Source organism: Anabrus simplex, chromosome X (assembly GCF_040414725.1).
Source record: "Anabrus simplex isolate iqAnaSimp1 chromosome X, ASM4041472v1, whole genome shotgun sequence".
Lineage (NCBI taxonomy): Eukaryota > Metazoa > Arthropoda > Insecta > Orthoptera > Tettigoniidae > Anabrus > Anabrus simplex.
Window position 1 is genome coordinate 3,550,792 of NC_090279.1, and position 17,563 is coordinate 3,568,354.

General features: G+C 39.5%; 1 protein-coding gene across 1 annotated transcript in view; it reads left to right on the top strand.

Moving 5' to 3' along the window:
- Nucleotides 1-17,457: 17,457 nt before the first annotated feature.
- Nucleotides 17,458-17,563, top strand: part of LOC137503149 (zinc finger protein OZF-like) — a gene marked incomplete at its 3' end in the record, with an annotated part of 85,913 nt that continues 85,807 nt past the window's right edge. The window contains exon 1 of the mRNA XM_068230624.1: nt 17,458-17,462. Coding sequence (XP_068086725.1) covers nt 17,458-17,462 — 5 coding nt within the window. The remainder of the gene's footprint in view (nt 17,463-17,563) is intronic.

Here is a 17,563-nt window from a genome sequence, read left to right on the forward strand (position 1 = left end):
ATTCAGTGCCACAAACAAGAAAAATCATGAAGGTATGTAATATATATGTAACATGTATCACTCATATGTCTTCCTTTTCCATATCATACCAATATTACGTCTTATTTACCTGTAACAATACTTAACATGTTTATAAGTAAAAAGTCTCCCTTCGGCAAACTCGTGTCTATATACATGCTTCATAGAGATTTAGAGAAGAGGTGAAGCTCGTTGTTTAATGAAACTGGTCTCCGCTGGCAATAGTTCCCCCTACACGTGACAGCTTACACTGATAAAGAGCAGGATCATGGAGGATGAGAGCTATCCACGGGCTTTTGTCTCTCTGTGTCTCTGCTCGTCTGATAGCGATCGCATGATTTCATTGGTACAAATTGAAATATACAAAGCTCATAGTTTCCATGGCATGGTGTAGCTGGTCTGAGCGCAGTTGCTGTTGCTGTATCAAAATGGACAGCAATGCTGAGAGACATGTTAATTAGCAAAGTAGAGATGAGACCCTGGTTATGGCAGCTTTCCAACAAAGGCATGTAGAGAAGTGTAAAAGCACCCTTATCTCTTCGTTGGACAACTCGCTGATGTATCCGAAAAAGTCTCCTTCGCTTATTCCACCTCCTCATATGTTTGGATAGGCACTGAACAGCTGTTACTTCATTTTGGAACACTGGCACGGACTGATACACACTTCGCTGTGCAACTCCGTCAAAATGTGCGGCGCAATGCAACACGCCCTGTTCCTAAGATTGCTGTGGATTGTGGAACATGTGTATGAACACTGGATGCTGCAGACAGTCTTCTCTCGTAATTCATGTGCATTCCTAGACAGAGTCGTTTGACTGGTAAACAAATTCTTTCAGCACGTCCTATATGTAGGTGTCTACAGGTGTGAGATCTGGAGTGCCGAACAAAGGACCATTGTGAGGTAACACGTGCTGTACCAAAGAACATAGACATGTGACCCAGTGGACACCTTTCATGTTACAATGACAAACCTGATCTTCATAGCTTGTTTGTAATTTCAGCATTGTTTGTTTCTTTTACCTCAAAATGTATTTCTTAGTTCTTTTACGTCTGAAGTTGTCTACCAAGTGATTGAGACTGATCCACACGTTCATCTTATAGGGTGTTTTACACAACTCTACGTACTTGTGAATGTAACAGTTATTGCGAGAGAAGCAATTAGCTCTGTAACACGTGACCTAGCTGTGTACCGGCCATCACTTCCTGCAGCTTGTCACACTCTCTTTTCTCCGTATAACTTGGAAGGAGTGATAAGGTAAGTCTGTAAGGCTTCGTGGCCTCATTAAATTTCATACCTTTAATGTTTACCTCATTAGAAACTGAGTCTAACCATCGTCGTCTTAGTCTGCTACTTCACTTGCCCTCTTTGTCTGAGTTCATTATTCCCCTCGATAACACATCCTCCTACATCCGCCTTACATGATCCCAAAAATAGTCAGGTTTACACATTTATCGAATGAGTTCATTCATAACTTGGCCTTTATCTCCCTTCATTCTGAATAATCTCCTGCCATTGTCTCCACCTGTTTGAACCAGCAATCATTCTAACTCATTTCATGTCTGTTACTTAAAACTCATGAATAAGATATCCCACTTCCACCAATTTTACTCCCTTGCAGCAAAGTTCCTCGGAAAACAGACCATTGTAGAGATGCTGTCTCACAACTGCGAGCTACTTGCAGTAACTTTTCACAAGCAGGGCCGTGACTCTCAATTTTCTCGAGATGTCCACTCCTATTCTGTAGCAAATGGTATCCAGAGTCTCAGTTCCATTTACCAGGTCATCCAGCTGTTGTTCCTGATTCTAAAACTGACTACAGTAACCTACACCACGAACTATTAATATTAATATAAATTTTATACCATGATAACCGGTTTAAGACTTAGTAGGATAACTGCAAGGACTCTGTAGAAAGTAGGCCTAATTTTCACAAGCCCACAATTCAGTAAATGTGGTTGTTAACATACTGAGTATCAGTTCCCATTAAAAATATTAAAATCGTATGATCATCATCCCAATATTTATATTAAATTGTTGTGTATTCTCAGAGTAAATTCAGTTTGTTGAGAAAGGTTGTTTGAGGAGAAGTATTCTGTTCTCTTGAGTGTATACTTTATTTTATTGATAAACAAATTATTGAGTGCCTGTGGATAATTGACGATGCTCGTTCTGAAGGTTTATTTATTTATTTAATCGTATGGTGGTTATAACTACAAATTTATAAGTCCAGGTCCAAGTGTTTCAGCCACTCTACAGCACTTTCTGAAAGATGAAACAGGTCGCTGGGGCTTCCGGAGTAGGCATGAAGAGGGCAGCGCGGGATGACATGGTCCATGGTCTGCTCCTCTTCATTGCATTCACTTATTGAAGAAACCATCCAATCCCACTTACGGCGTAAGAAATTGCAACATCCATGCCCAGTCCTCAGTCTGTTGAGGCGACACTGTAGTTTTCTTGGGAGGTCGAATCGCTTCATTTTCAGGGTTGGATTTAGGTCATGAGCATTTGTTCCAGATGTAGAAATTGACCACTCATCCCGCCAGCTCTCGTTTAGATTAAAATTATCCCTCAAGAGTCGGCCAGCGAGTATAATTGCTGGTCTCCTAGATCGAAGTCGTCGTGGCGATGTGTAACAAACTTTCTGGTGAACTGGTAATAAGGGAGATGACCAGATCTTCTTTGCTTCTCTCAGCAGAGCTTCCTTTCTCCTTAGGTGGAATATGACTATGTATGGGTAACCAGTGGCGAGGTGTTGACTTTACAGTACCAGTTATGCAGAGCATGGTACCATTCAACTTAGTATCCACTTTATGCACATGTACACTTTCCAGCCACACTGGGGCACAGTATTCCGCTGAAGAGTAGACAAGACTGATACCCGTTAATCGTAAGGAGTCAGCCCAGGCTCCCCAGGAACTGCCACAAAGCTTGTGTAGGATGTTATTCCTTGTAGCGATTTTGTGAGAGAGCTTGGTGAGATGTTCTTTGTAGCTCAGAGTTCTGTCCAGTGTGATTCCTAGATATTTTGGGAACGGGTTGTACTTTAGGTTTTCACCAAGGAATAAGACAGATGGCTCATAGTTTGCGAGTCGGTTGCTGAGATGAAAACATGAAACCTCGGTCTTAGAAGCACTTGGGATCAAATGCCAAGACTTGAACAAAGTTGCCATTTTGACCAAGTCTGCTGAAAGAATGCCTTCTCCATCATCGAAATTTCTGCATGAGCTACCAATGCAATATCGTCTGCATAGATGAACTTAGTAGCTGTGGTTGGTGGTAAGTCAAGGATGTATAGGTTGAAGAGAACTGCGGCCAATACTGATCCCTGTGGCAGACCGTTATTTAATTTTCTTTTGCGACTTTTAGAATCACATAGGAATACTACAAACTCTCTTTCACAAAGCATGTTGGAAATTAGGTTTGCAATTTCGAAGCAGGAAATTACTCCCAGCACTTTAAGAATTAGTCCATGTCGCCTGACATTATCATATGCACTTGTCAGATCAATAAAGAGAGCTGTTGATTTTAACTTCTTTTGGAAGCCTGCCTCGATGTGACTGGTAAAGACAAAACTTGATCAGTGCAGCTACGATTTCCTCTGAAACCAGCTTGCTCCGGAAAAATTACAGCGTCAATGAGTGGTGCTATCCTAGTGAGGAGGACTCGCTCCAAGAGTTTATAAGTGTAACTGAGAAGTAGTATTGGGCGGTAGTTTTCAGGTCTCTGCTCCGACATTCCAGGTTTAAGAAGGGCGATCACCTTTGACCGTTTGAACTGCTTCAGTAGTATAATAGGACAGTTCTGCGACCTCCTCCTCCTCCCGCGGGAAATTAGAATTTTGGCGGGAAATTTGAATTTTGGCGGGAAATTTGAATTTTGGCGCGAGATTTGAATTTGTAAACAAAGCAACGTGCTTTTTGACAGCTGTCATAGAAAACAACGCATCGCTAACCTCACTGCTGCGATCTTGACGGGCCTGAACCTCAGTGGTACCAACTTAACCTAACTAGCGCGAGATTTGAATTGGTAAACAAATCCACGTGTTTTTTGACAGCCACGTGCTCTTTGACAGATAACAACGCATCGCTAACCTCACTGCTGCCATCTTGACGGGCCTAAACCTGAGTGGTACCAACTTAACCTAACTAGCGCGAGATTTGAATCTGTAAACAAATCCACGTGTTTTTTGACAGCCACGTGCTTTTTGACAGACAACAACGCATCGCTATCCTCACTGCTGCCATCTTGACGGGCCTAAACCTCAGTAGTACCAACTTAACCTAACTAGCGCGAGATTTGAATAGGTAAACAAATCCACGTGTTTTTTGACAGCCACGTGCTTTTTGACAGACATCAACGTATCGCAAACCTCAGTGCAGCCATCTTGACGGACCTAAACCTCAGTGCTACCAACCTAACCGCACTAGCGCGAGATTTGAATCGGTAGACTTATCCACGTGCTTTTTGACAGCTGTCATCCGCCATCTTTAAACTACAGAGCACCGTGCTGCCCTCTTTATCGCAGTAGCTGTAAATTCGTCACCTGTCATCGGCAGTGCTGCCATCTTGGCGGGTCTAAACCTTAGTGCTACTAACGTAACCTCACTAGCGCGAGATTTGAATCGGTAAACTAATCCAGGTGCTTCTTGACAGCCACGTGCTTTTTTGTCAGCTATCATCGACAACAACGTATCGCAAACCTCAGTACTACCATCTTGACGGGCGTAAACCTTAGTGGTACCAACTTAACCTAACTAGCGCGAGATTTGAATCGGTAAACAAATCTACATGCTTTTCTGACAGCTGTCATCCGCCATCTTTAATCAAGAGAGCAACGTGCTGCCCTCTTTGCGGTGGCGGTAAATTCCACGTCCTGTACAAGCTCACGTGCTTTTTTCTAGCAGCTGTCATCCGCCATCTTTAAACTACAGAATACCGTGCTACCCTCTTGCGTCAGCTGTCATCCGCCATCTTTAATCCAGAGAGCACCGTGCTAAACTCTTTAGTTGAAATGTGGTGGCAGACAATTTGAGAAGCCGCACTCTTGCGGACAATTTCGTCAGCTGTCATCCGCCATCTTTAATCCAGAGAGCACCGTGCTAAACTCTTTAGTTGAAATGTGGTGGCAGACAATTTGAGAAGCCGCACTCTTGCGGCAATTTCGTCAGCTCTCATCCGCCATCTTTAATCAAGAGAGCGCAGTGCCGCACTCTTTAGTTGAAATGTGGTGGCAGCAAATTCTACATTCTCTATCTTTAATCTACAGAGCGCCGCGCTGCACTCTGTGGTGACGGACAATTTGCAAAACTGCCACGACAGCATCGTGTTGGCATCTTTATTCTTTGACATGTGGTGGTGGCAAATTCCACATCCGCCATCTGAGAGCACCGTGCTGCGCTCTTGATCGTAGTAGCCGACCTCCATACGTGGTATAGACACCTGCAGGCCCAACATCATTTTGTTGCTCTTAAAGTAATAAATGTTGTAGAGATGGAAGTGGTATACCTTTGACGGTAAAGATCTCTACCTTGCTTGTATGTATGAATCATCCCAAAGCAGTGTCTCTGTCTTTCTCTATGAAGTGTTTGAAATAGTCCGATCCCTATCCGCTTGAGAGCACGAAGTCGAATCTAGCAGATGTTTCCTCACGTAGATTGATAGTAGAAATCGCAATCTCTTCAGTGATATGAATGTTGACATCATCTGGTGAATTCATATACCGTAGTTCATTCAGTGCCTTGAAATCTCCTATGACACCTTATTAGTTGAGAAAAAGGATGTAGAGATAACCACACAATCAATTACAAAGTCAATACGGCCAATTTGAGCTGATTATCATAATTAATTGACCCGCTGTCAATTTGAAATGACATTGCGTGGAGCAGAAAGACGGCACGGTGCAGTTTGAATGAAAGGGAAGTAATACAGGTTTAATAAATCAGACGATATCGGCAGCGTGTGTAGAAAAGGAGTCGTATATGATATATGGATGTCGGTGTCAAAGGGTTAACGTGGGGCTGTTGTCAGTTGCCTCAATGAAGGAGATTAAGATACAGTAATTAAGGTACAAGTCTGCAGGAAGTATGACTTACCTTTTGTTCTAATTCATGTAATGAATTGATTACAGTTTTCACTTCATTTACTGTAACTATTAAATATCACCCTTCCTGAAGTATCACAAATGCAATTAAAATAAGGAAATAGGTATAAATATATTTACAGTAAATTTTTGTGACGTACATGGTCAGTTTTTAGAATTCAACTCAATAAACTCGAATAAAATTAAAATAAATCATTATGTTTATTAACTTACTCTTGTCACCCTCTCGTCTGTAAATTCACGGCCACAACCAAGACAAATCACGAAATTATTTAATGTTTATGTTACATATATCACTCAAATATTCTCCTTGTCCATATCGTACAAATGTTATGTATTATTTACTTGTAATCATAGTTAGTAATTTAAGGGAACATGTACGCGAATTTTTAAAAACAAACTAAAACATTACTCTCATACTATCCCCCAGCCTTTCCTTAATCCAACCTTATACAATAAGGACAGGTTATTAATATTTTAGGACCTTTTACAGCCCTAATCTTAAATATCTGCAGAACTCTGCCACGCCCCTTTACATTTCTAATGTATTTAAACTTCATAATATTTCCTGAACAAGTCACTTTGTTGCAGTAAATGTAATATCTGTGCAAAAATAGTAAATTTCACTTTCAAAAGTTGGCTAACCTGCACGATGTTCATCTTACTCCACATCAGTAATAAATAAACTATAGTGTTGATCACAACAGTTTTTCTTAAAATATAAGTAGCAAATATTTTCATAGATATGCCGAGGACAAGGAAATTTGTTTCTGGCAGGCGCAAGTTCTACGGAAATAGATTTACATCTAAGGAGCAAGAAACACAAATCAATACCAGTAATGGTTCTGGCGAGAGTGAGGTTAAGGTGCAATGAAGTGCTTCAAAAAAGAAACTGAAATATTTGGACGACTCATACAGCAGTAACTTTAGTGAAGAAAAGATTCCAAACATAAATCCTGGGTCTGTGATAATTGAACTGAGTGTTGTGTGCAGTTTACTGAACAAATGTTTAAAGTGTAAATGTTGTGAAAGTGAAAGTAGTATTGAACTGCTTGAAGATGTTAATAGTAGGAAGAGTTTAGTCTCAAAACATATCATTATGTGCAGTGTCTGTGGTCATGAAGAACTGTATATACCTCAGGGGTAAATAATAATAGGCTTTATAATATGAACACAAGACTAGGCTATGGTATGCGCTGTATAGGCAAAGGATATAAAGCAACACAAACTTTCTGTGCAATTATGGATTTTCTTCTACCTCCTCACTGCTATTGACAGAATAGTTGCCGAGGCAAAGAGAATGTTCAAGGTGACTTCCAAGGAGGCAAGAACCAGAAAAAGGAATATAAGGAGGAAGAAAGAGGATGAAGAACTTCCGAAACGAGATGATTATGGGACTGGAATGCATTAAACATATCAGGTTACGCCACAACTTTCATTAAAAGCAAAGTTAAACTTTAAGTCCAATTTCCACGAAGTTTAGTTTTCTGACATATTTAATTTAATAGACCAAAAGTACTCAAGCTAGAAGGCTGAAACTTCGTGCATAGAATCAGTACGATAATTGAAGAACAGTAGACTACAATCATGGACCTATCTTAAAAAGTTAGGACTTGACTTCAGCTACACCCAACAAAAAATTGCTGTACTTTTATGTACCAAGTTTTAATTAATGTTGCTAATTCATTTCTTTCTGTATGTTCTCCGTAATAGACTACTTTATGCACACATTCTCTGTATACAGTTAAAAATGGTGGATTTTATTGATAATTTTCAGAGATAAAGGTACCTAAAAAACTGTCTACACTCCCAAAAAGTAAATTACATACAAAGGATAAAGTAGGCTAATTATTAATATACTAGACTACCTAATTTTTCTTTTTTGTTTTATGGTTCTAAAAGGTTAATTTCACTTGTACAGTGAATTTCGGGTGTATATAAAGCAAACTACTGGTGATATCTTGTGTGTGATTTTTAATTAAAATTATGGTCCTTCACAGACATGTACCCTTAAGTTCAGGTTTATATGCAAATACTCTCCCTTAAGCATAACTGGTACCAGTGTGCAACCTTCATAATGATAATTGTAGAGATTTTAATAAGAAATTAGGCTTGTTGTGAAGTGAAGTGAGTCTCCCCAATACCTGGAAGTAGTTGTCTTATACAAGACAGCTTACATGACAAAGGGAGCACATTTGATCACAGATATCCAGGAGCAATTGTCTCTACATACCTCAAATTCTCCCGTAGGAATCACATGATTTCATTGGTACAAATTGAAGCCTACAATGCTCAGCCTTTCCCTGGCATGAAGTAGCCGGTCTGAGTGCAATCGCTGTTGATGTATGAAGATGAACTGAGAAGCATAATAATTAGCAAAATGGAGTTGAGATCCTGGCTATGGGAGCTTCCCATTGAAGACATGTACAGAATTGTAAAAACGCCCGTAAATGTTCGTTGGATAAACGGCCGATATCTCCTTCGCTTATTCCTTTTCCTGATATGTTTGCGTAGGCCGTGCGCAGTGTGTTAATTTTGAAGCACTAGCACGAACTGGTATGCACTTTGCTGTGCAAGTCTGTCAAAAGTGTGGCCTAATGCGTCATGCATTGATCATAAGATTCCTGTAGATCGTCGAACATATTTGTAAATACTGGTTGCAGCAGAGAGTTTTCTCTTGTAATTCATGTTCATTCATGTTCATTTCTAGATAGAGTCGTCTTGACTGGAAAAAAATTCTTTCAGTATGCCCATATGTGGCCATCTACAGGTGTCACATCCGGGGAACTGAACAATCTCCAAAGGACCGTTGTGAAGTGAACATGTGCTGTACCAGAGCACGCAGATATGTGTTCTGGTTGTTATGCGTTAGATTAGGTATCAAATGTTTAATAGACTGAGGTAAATTGACTTTAACTCAAGCGAGTTGGCTATAATGATAATAATACTCACGAACATCAATACAAAAACTAATGTCCAACCGACCAAGAGCAATGATAATAGGAATTAACTAGGTTCGTGGAAGCATTTCGGCAACCAGAGATTTTCGCAGGAAAGTACATTATTGACAAAAGAGAGTAGAAAAATAGTTCAAACAACTCAACGTTTAGCACGTATTAATGCTAAGAATTAAATACACAATTCAGAGGACAAAGTTAAGAGAGCAACACGGAATAACATTCATAAAACGAATCACTGACCAAGACGCAGTGTACCAGCCGCATATTACTTGAATGGTCGCAAAGATAACAACAGTGAAAGTTACCTTAAGAAAATAATCCGGACACCAAATCTCAGATAAACAATAACAAGAAGTGGCGAACATTAAAAAGGAAGAACCCCCATCATTGGAAAAAGGAAAAGGGGAACTCGGGGAAGGTACATGAATCGAAGCAACCGTCCCGCGTAGTTGAATATGGCATAAGTAAAGAAAATATTTCACATGGCCACACACAGTTACGTAACCAAAATAATGCAAAGGATCGTTAACCACCTGTAATCACTGTGCTTCTCAGGGAACTTCATACATTTCGAGATAGCATTATAAACACTCGTAGATGATTGGATAACGGAGCTGCTGAAATGAATGTAAATAAGCCGTACTGTGAGGACTTAATGCTCACAACAAAATATAAATGTCAAGCCTTTTCTCACCCATGCCGTGCTGAACAAGAGTCCAGATAGCGAAGATGTTAAGTCAACTTTAATACACCGAAAGCAGAACCACACCGCTGTCAGAATTGAACTGATTTGTAGAAGCGGAGGGCTGATCTGTTATAGGGCGAGTGTAGAAAGTTCAAAAACACATTTATCATGAGATGATTCCAGACGGCTGATGTTGTAGTGACATAGAGGTTCCCAGGTTGCAGAAGTGAGGAGAATCAGCGAAGGTAGCAGCTGTACGGCGAGGCAGTATAAAGTCAGTAGCGTAGCAGCAAGCGAAGTGACGTTAGCAGCAATGCAGCCAGCGAAGTAACGGTAATTTTTTGAAATCTTGAGAGTTACGTGTTATAATGAATAGTTTTGACGTTAACAAGTTGTTTGTAATTTCAGTGTCGTTTCTTTTATCTCAAAATCTACTTGTTAATTCTTTTCTCCTGAAGTTGTTTTTCCCATATGTTTGAATACATCAGGTATTCTGAGAGAAGCGACAAGCTGTGACACGTGACCAAGCTGTGTATCGGCCATCTTCTCCTGCAGCTAGCGGCATCTGGCGTCATTTCATCCCTGCGCATCTTGGAAGGAGGAATATTCGGAATAAGGACAGGCTTGATACAAACACAAATTACTGTCAAAGGCTCGGGAAGTGTGTCTTATAAGTACTTCTTAATTTCCAACTGTCACGTATTTTGCGTTCAGTCTGCAACCCTATGTGGTTCATTTGTTTTCATAGCTTTAATCTTTATCTCTTTCAGAACTGAGTCTAACCATCGTCGTATTGGTCTTCCCTGTACTTCTCTTACACTCTATTGCAGTATACATTATTTTTCGCCATTCGCCAAACATGACCCCACCACCAAAGCCAAATTAAATCAGCAGCTGTACTGTACGAATTGGGATTGAACTACCCTCATTTCGAATATCCTCCTTGCCATTGTTTCCACCTGATTGTACCAGCAATCATTCTCACTACTCTCAGGTCTGTTACTTATATCTCATAAACAGTGTACCCCCAGATCCACCCAGCTTTCACTCCCATGCAGCAAAGTTGATGTGAAAACGGATTGATGAAAATATAGTGTGGTCTGGGAATTCTTTCTCACAGAATGCCGTTGATCAAACTCTGAACTCACTGCAGTGGCCTTTCACAGGGAGGGCTACAACTCAGAATGTTCTTGAGGTGGCCACACCTATTCTGTAGCAACTTGTATCTCGAACTCATCTGTTGAAGTACGTGACTACAGTAACCTGCACCATGAAATATTAAAATTGAACTTATAATATGGTAATAAGTTTAAGACTTATCGGGGTAACCGCAAGGACTCTGTAGAATATAGGCCTAATTGTCACAAATCCACAATTCAGTACAAGTGTTTGCTAACACATTGAAGCACATTGCCTGTGATATATTTCCAGCTGAAAGTAGGAGTTTTTATACCAAGGTTTAGCTCGTCCCTTGGATACAATACTACAGCTGTAGAAGGGATTTCTGGAGATTATGATACTAGACACGCGTTACGTCCTCTGACACCTTCAGAAAATACGATGCCGTTATCTTATGGAATACTGTCGAAAGAGGCTACTAAAAGAGATGCCTGATTTGAGAAAGCATGGGTTAGCGAATTGAGGGCTTTAGCTGAGTCTAGGCATGATGTATTCTAAGTTGTTGTGTATCTAACCCCCCTTGGCCAACTCTTGTAGGGCACTTTATTCTGATGCTGTGGGGTTCTAAAAGAGTAAAGCTACTCCAGGGGCAGCCTTGCCTTTAATAAGAGCCGAGCAACCTGTGCCGTTGTTGTGTCTGTATTTGTGAACTAGGGGTATTTAGTTGAATCTAGACATATTGTGTGTTAAGCTGTTGTCTATCTAACCTCCTGGGCCAACTCTTGTAGGACACTTCATTCTGATATCGTGGGGTTCTATAAGAGTAAAGCTCCTCCAGGGGCACCCTTGCCTTAGGTAGGAGCCGAGCAACCTGTGCTGTTGTTGTGTCTGCATTGGCGAAATCGCGGGGGTCTGTATCTGAGTCTAGGCATGTTGTGTGCTAAGCTGTCGTCTATCTAACCTCCTTGGCTAACACTTGTAGGGGGCACTTAAGCCCTAGATGAGCAGAGTAAATGCCACTCCTAAGGATTCGAACGTGGAGTTGACATAAACTCAGAAACCAAAAGAGCTTAAGTGCATTTCAAATATCCTCACCCTGATTGAAATATGTGTACGATGAAGATGTACTGACTACAGTAAATTTGGAGACGTGTACATGTCAGCAGAAAAAAGAAAAGAATGACTTTGCGAGCTAAGTTGTATTTTTCCTATCTGGCGTTGTAAAGAAATGCGGCAGTGTGTTATGACCAAAGACACCTGACTTGAGAGAACTTGGAGTCTTCAGCTACAGGTCAAAGCTTGTCCGCGGTGACGTCACTACAGCTCTTGCTTCTATGATGACGTCACTGCACACAGATCCTCATTTTTATGAGGTGAGGTGGAGGGGTAGAATTGCATCAATGGTGTACTGCCAGTCGTAAGGGTGACTAATATGGAGGCTAACTCAGGGGAGAGCTCTGCTAGGACACAGGGGTAAATAGACAAACACAGAGCCTTATAGAGGCAATTCGTTAATTATTCCTTCTTCTTCTTCTGCTTCTTCTGCTTCTTTATCCGTTTACCCTCCAGGGTCGGTTTTTCCATTGGACTTACCGAGGGATCCTACCTCTAACGCCTCAAGGGCAATGTCCTGGAGTTACAGACTCTGGGGGTCGGGAGATACAACTGAGGAGGATGACCAGTACATCAGCCCGCCTCACCCACACGTTAACATCTCAAGATCTAATTGCTGATGTGATTATGGTCAAAAGTGCTAGGTTAAGGCATGCGTTTGACGCCAGGCTTAACTTTACAAGGGCGTTACAGTCTCAAGTTTGAGATTCGACTTTGATGTTGAGATTTGTGGGAGCTTATGGCTACACATAGGACTAGGGATATGGTGTAATAAAAATGTTTTATTCATACGGGGCGTAATATTGGGAAGCATCTTGGAAATTGTAGAAACGGTGAACCTAGGATACATATATCAGCAAACAAATAACTGCTCGTGCAATTTGACTAGTTTCGATGTATTTGTTGACACGTGGAATACAAAGTTCATTTTATCTACAAGTTCGCAACTTAGGTACAATCACGCAGGAAGACCTAAACTATATTTGTACTGAATACCCAATATAATAGGTAAAAATTAATGTAGTGCCGGAATTTAGCTCTGCAGGATTTCGCGTATTATCAGAATTCCCGAATATGGAATGAAATCCCTACCTACACTACACATTCGATGCTCCTGCAGGCCTAACGTCGCGTTGACCACGCCAACCTCCTAGGACTTGACACTGTACCAGGGAGATGGTGTAAGTCTTAATGCACAATGTGCATTATTCACTGAGGCTTAACGCTGAAAAGCGTCATTAGGTCTTGGAGAGTGGAGCGACCGCGCAAGGTATCAGCCAAAGAAAGACAAGAGCTACGAAAGGCGTGGAAATTAAAGACTCTTTAGCCCTCGTAAACGCAATAGCGTGGGGGCCGGAAAAGAACAAGTGTCAACTGAGGAAGGTCGGATAGGAGAGATAAAAGTGAGTGGCCTTACACAAGTAAGTAGAAGCACGCGCATACTGCACCCATGGAATTGAGCTTAGTTGCATTATATTAATAAATTGTAGTCAATATCATAGGTGGAATATTTCCACACAGTGGAAACTCTGTTTCTCACAATACTACAGGAAGCAAGACCACACACAATAGAAGCTTAAGCTGCTGAAGCCTCTCTAAGTCACGTTTTGTTGCCCCCCAATAAAGTAATTACCTCCGAACAATACAGCGAGAGGACGCGTAGCTACCTACGAATTTAGGTCATCCCGATGTACTTTTCCGCTGTTTGTAAGACAGAAAACACCTACCAGACACCCCTCAAAATTCAAATGGGAACAGTCCAACGTCCCCCGCTTAAACCCTCTTATCCAATCAGAAACCTGTATTTGAAATATTTCGAATGGGGCGCTCTTGAATATTCAGTCGTTTGACAGAAACGGAAAGTAATTAATAACTTTTCGACGGCAGTAATACTCCAATTTGTGTATCGTAAAGAGTGAGTGAGGTATGTCGTGTTAATATGCAGCAATATTGAATTAAGTGAAAACGTGTCTGTGAACGAGAGTGAAGAAATATTCGCGCCATTACCGTCTTACATGCAGTAGTACGACAGAAAAAATATTCCCACCGGAGCCATCTAAATTATTTGAATTTGTGTGATAAATTCCGTGATCACAGTGTATTAATGGAACCACCGGGAGTTTATTTATAAATTAGGACAATAATGAAATTACAGATAGGGATGCATGAATTAAAAGTCGCTCCCGAAATCAGTTAGTATTACTCCGCAGACGCACCGAAGGAGGCACAAGCCGTCAGACAAGAAGATCACTCATTCGTCAACAGTTGTGAAGTTTAGACGTGTAATCTAAATTCTCTGACTTGAACAATGTAAGATATCTGCTAACAGTTAAACTCCTGAGGAACTTACAGGTTTACTGAAAGACATTACAGTACACTTTACTACTTTATTACATCGAGAACCTTATACTAAAATTTGGTGAAAATAAGCTATTCACACTTGATATTTGCGATCCAGAACACTTAGTAACATTTTAACATTACATGGGTGACCGAATGGACTTCCTTCAATGAAAGACAGGCTGTCCTGGAAGTACTTCTATTTTGATTCATTCATAAATACCAGGTAAAGGGAGAGACTATGGATGAGTAATTCCACTACAAACAGGTCATTAACACCACTACAAGGGCAAGAAACTCGTAAGGGGATTTAAGCAGCTCGGAGATGTCAGTCCAGGTGCGGGGAAGTACTTTCACTGAGAAGAAGCGAGCCCAGCGCGCACATAATTAGCTCGTAGAAAGCTCCAAGCCCGCGTGTGCCGTGAGAAGAGAAATAGTGTATAATAATTGTCTTCATTTTGTGTATATATCTTTAAGTGTCATTGCGTTAGAATTAAGGCAGCAAGAATATTAAATGCGTGTGCATAGTGTAACAAATACCATGGAGGGATACATCGATTTTGTGAAGATGTATAGTATCTATACGATCATGTTCTAATTCCAAGTCGACGGGCGCCCGATGGCGGGCGAAGCTTCATTGCAACATGTGAGTAAATTCCAATCAGATATATGACTCTAACATGGAATGTACTACCTAATTAGATAGTTACGTGAGCTACCAATTAGATGTTTAAGTATTGTATTTTCATCCCAGGGTGTAGCACAGAGGAGATTTAATAACGATGATTTATTCACGCATGATGTGTTCAATTTCATTTATTTTCTTCTTATTATTATTATTAATATTTCTTTCATTGTTGTTATCAATTTCGATTGATTTGTTTAAATGAATAGGCCTACATTTAAACGATATCAGGGATCATTATTATTTGTTTTTTGTAAGATTGCACATTATGACGGTTCGATTCGCTTAGTCACATGACAGAATTTTAATGGAGTGTAAATTTATTTTATTCATGGTTATTTTGAAATAGTTTATATTAGTTTTAAATACAGTTCGCCTGAATAACGATTATATGGACAGGTGAAAATCGATTTTATTTGTCAACTGATCATAATGGATTTTGGTGAAATAATTTTATATTGTTGTGATATGATAGAGGCATTAAATTGGGAGATAATAATTGAATATTTCGATAATGGGGAATTGGTACCCCACTAAGAAATGATGCTATGTCATTATGCTCACACGACAATAGAGGTTAATATTATGTGATGATTGAATATGCACTACTGGCAATTATCTCAAAATATGAGAAGTTATTGATATATTATCAGCCGGGGAGCTGAGGATGAATGAACAAGCCGTTGGGGCTAAATAAATGAGATGATATTCAAGCTGTGAAAGCTCGTATCGCGATGTTGGAAATATGTGCCGGCCATGAGGAGCCGAGGAATGAAAGTGAGCGGGAGGACCAGTCTCGCAATGAAATTGAAGTACATTAAAAATGGCGATTATCACGATGAATGCATGAGAAGGCAACATGACATACCATCTTATACTAAAAAAATTATATGTAAGCATAGCAGATTGACCCATTGTGAATGACTCATAAGAATAGCCAAAAATCCCACTTAACATGCCAAGATCGTATTACAATGGGTATTCTGGTAATTTTTTTGATGTGAGTCAGTGTTTTATCACATTTTCCTTAATTTTATCGCCACCTGATTTTGAATTATTTTACTCTAAATTCTTCCTCGGTATATATATTAATGAATAAAATTAGGGAAGCCATGAGAAGCTAATATGGTCATGGTAGAACGATATCCTTAATCAGAGATTTGGAATTACTGGACTCTGAGTAGGAAAATATATTATCCATAATGATGCAATCTAAATAATATTATGTTTGATTTATATACGGCTAATTGCGTGAATGAATAATTGTTATATACATAGTGTAAATATGACATCAATTCGTGCGTTAGAGAGCATTCAACCCTGACGGGTATATTTTAATCATGTTATGAGTAGAATTAGGTAATTCCTCTGTGACTACGATGTAATATAGCTATTTTCCGTAGTTCTAAGCCTATTTGTGTGATAATTAATGTGTTAATTTAACTGTAAATAGAACAGTAGCTCACGTAAAATAAGTACATGAAGTGGTAGATTTGATTATACGCTCACATAACATCGCACAACCAAAATTTGTAGAAATTACTGAACGATTAATTTGGTTACTAAATTGTATTTCAACAGTAAATAATACGATGATATTGATGTTTAATAGTCATGAGAATGTTATGAAAGAAATAATTTTGTCAAATGAGAGTTTACGTATTTTGAGTGTTGTTTAAATGTAAAACTTGGTTTAATTGAAGTTCAGTAATATCCAGAGTCAACAATTATATTTCCAGACTTATTGAGTCGAATTATATCACGTTACACAGTGATTTATGTTGAAGATTGCATCGATCCTCAGTATTTAAATGAGGAGATTTTAATGTCAAATAATTTATATAGAATGTGGAGATTATGCTCCCAAAAAGAAACAAAATGATGGAATGTTCTAAATGTTATAAAAGGTTGGTTTAAATTGATAATAACATCGTAAGTTCTTTGTTTGCTATAGTGTGATTTTCTAATTCAGACACACACAACTTAATTGCTTTTATAATAAAACAGGTGATTGTACTGGAGATCATTGTGGTATAAATACTTAATTCAACCAATTTGAGTACTTGACGATGAAATATGATCAGACAATTATAATAAAATTTATAATGGATAAATGTATCATAATTATTTTTTAGTTATTTAATTAGTCAATTAATCAATTAATCTTTTTAAGTTAATTACAATTAATTGTGGTTATCTACGATGGTGAATTTGCATATATATATATATAAATTTGGACATTCAACTGTTGGTCAAAACCTGATCCAGGATTATTGATTTTATGCATTTGGTAATAAAATTTATTTTATTTAAATTCAGTCTGTGTCATGACAGTTATTTAGTGAGTAGTCATATAGCAACCTATAGCTAGGCAATCCCTCAGCGGCACCCTCCAGGCGACCAAGGCCTGAGCACACCTGTGACAGAATCTCAAAAATGCGGTGAGTATTTTATTTACAGCAGCCGAGGCAAGTTAGAAGAAGATGTTCCGCAACTCTACCGACTAAAGGGTGCAATACATTGACTCTTATGACACTATCCC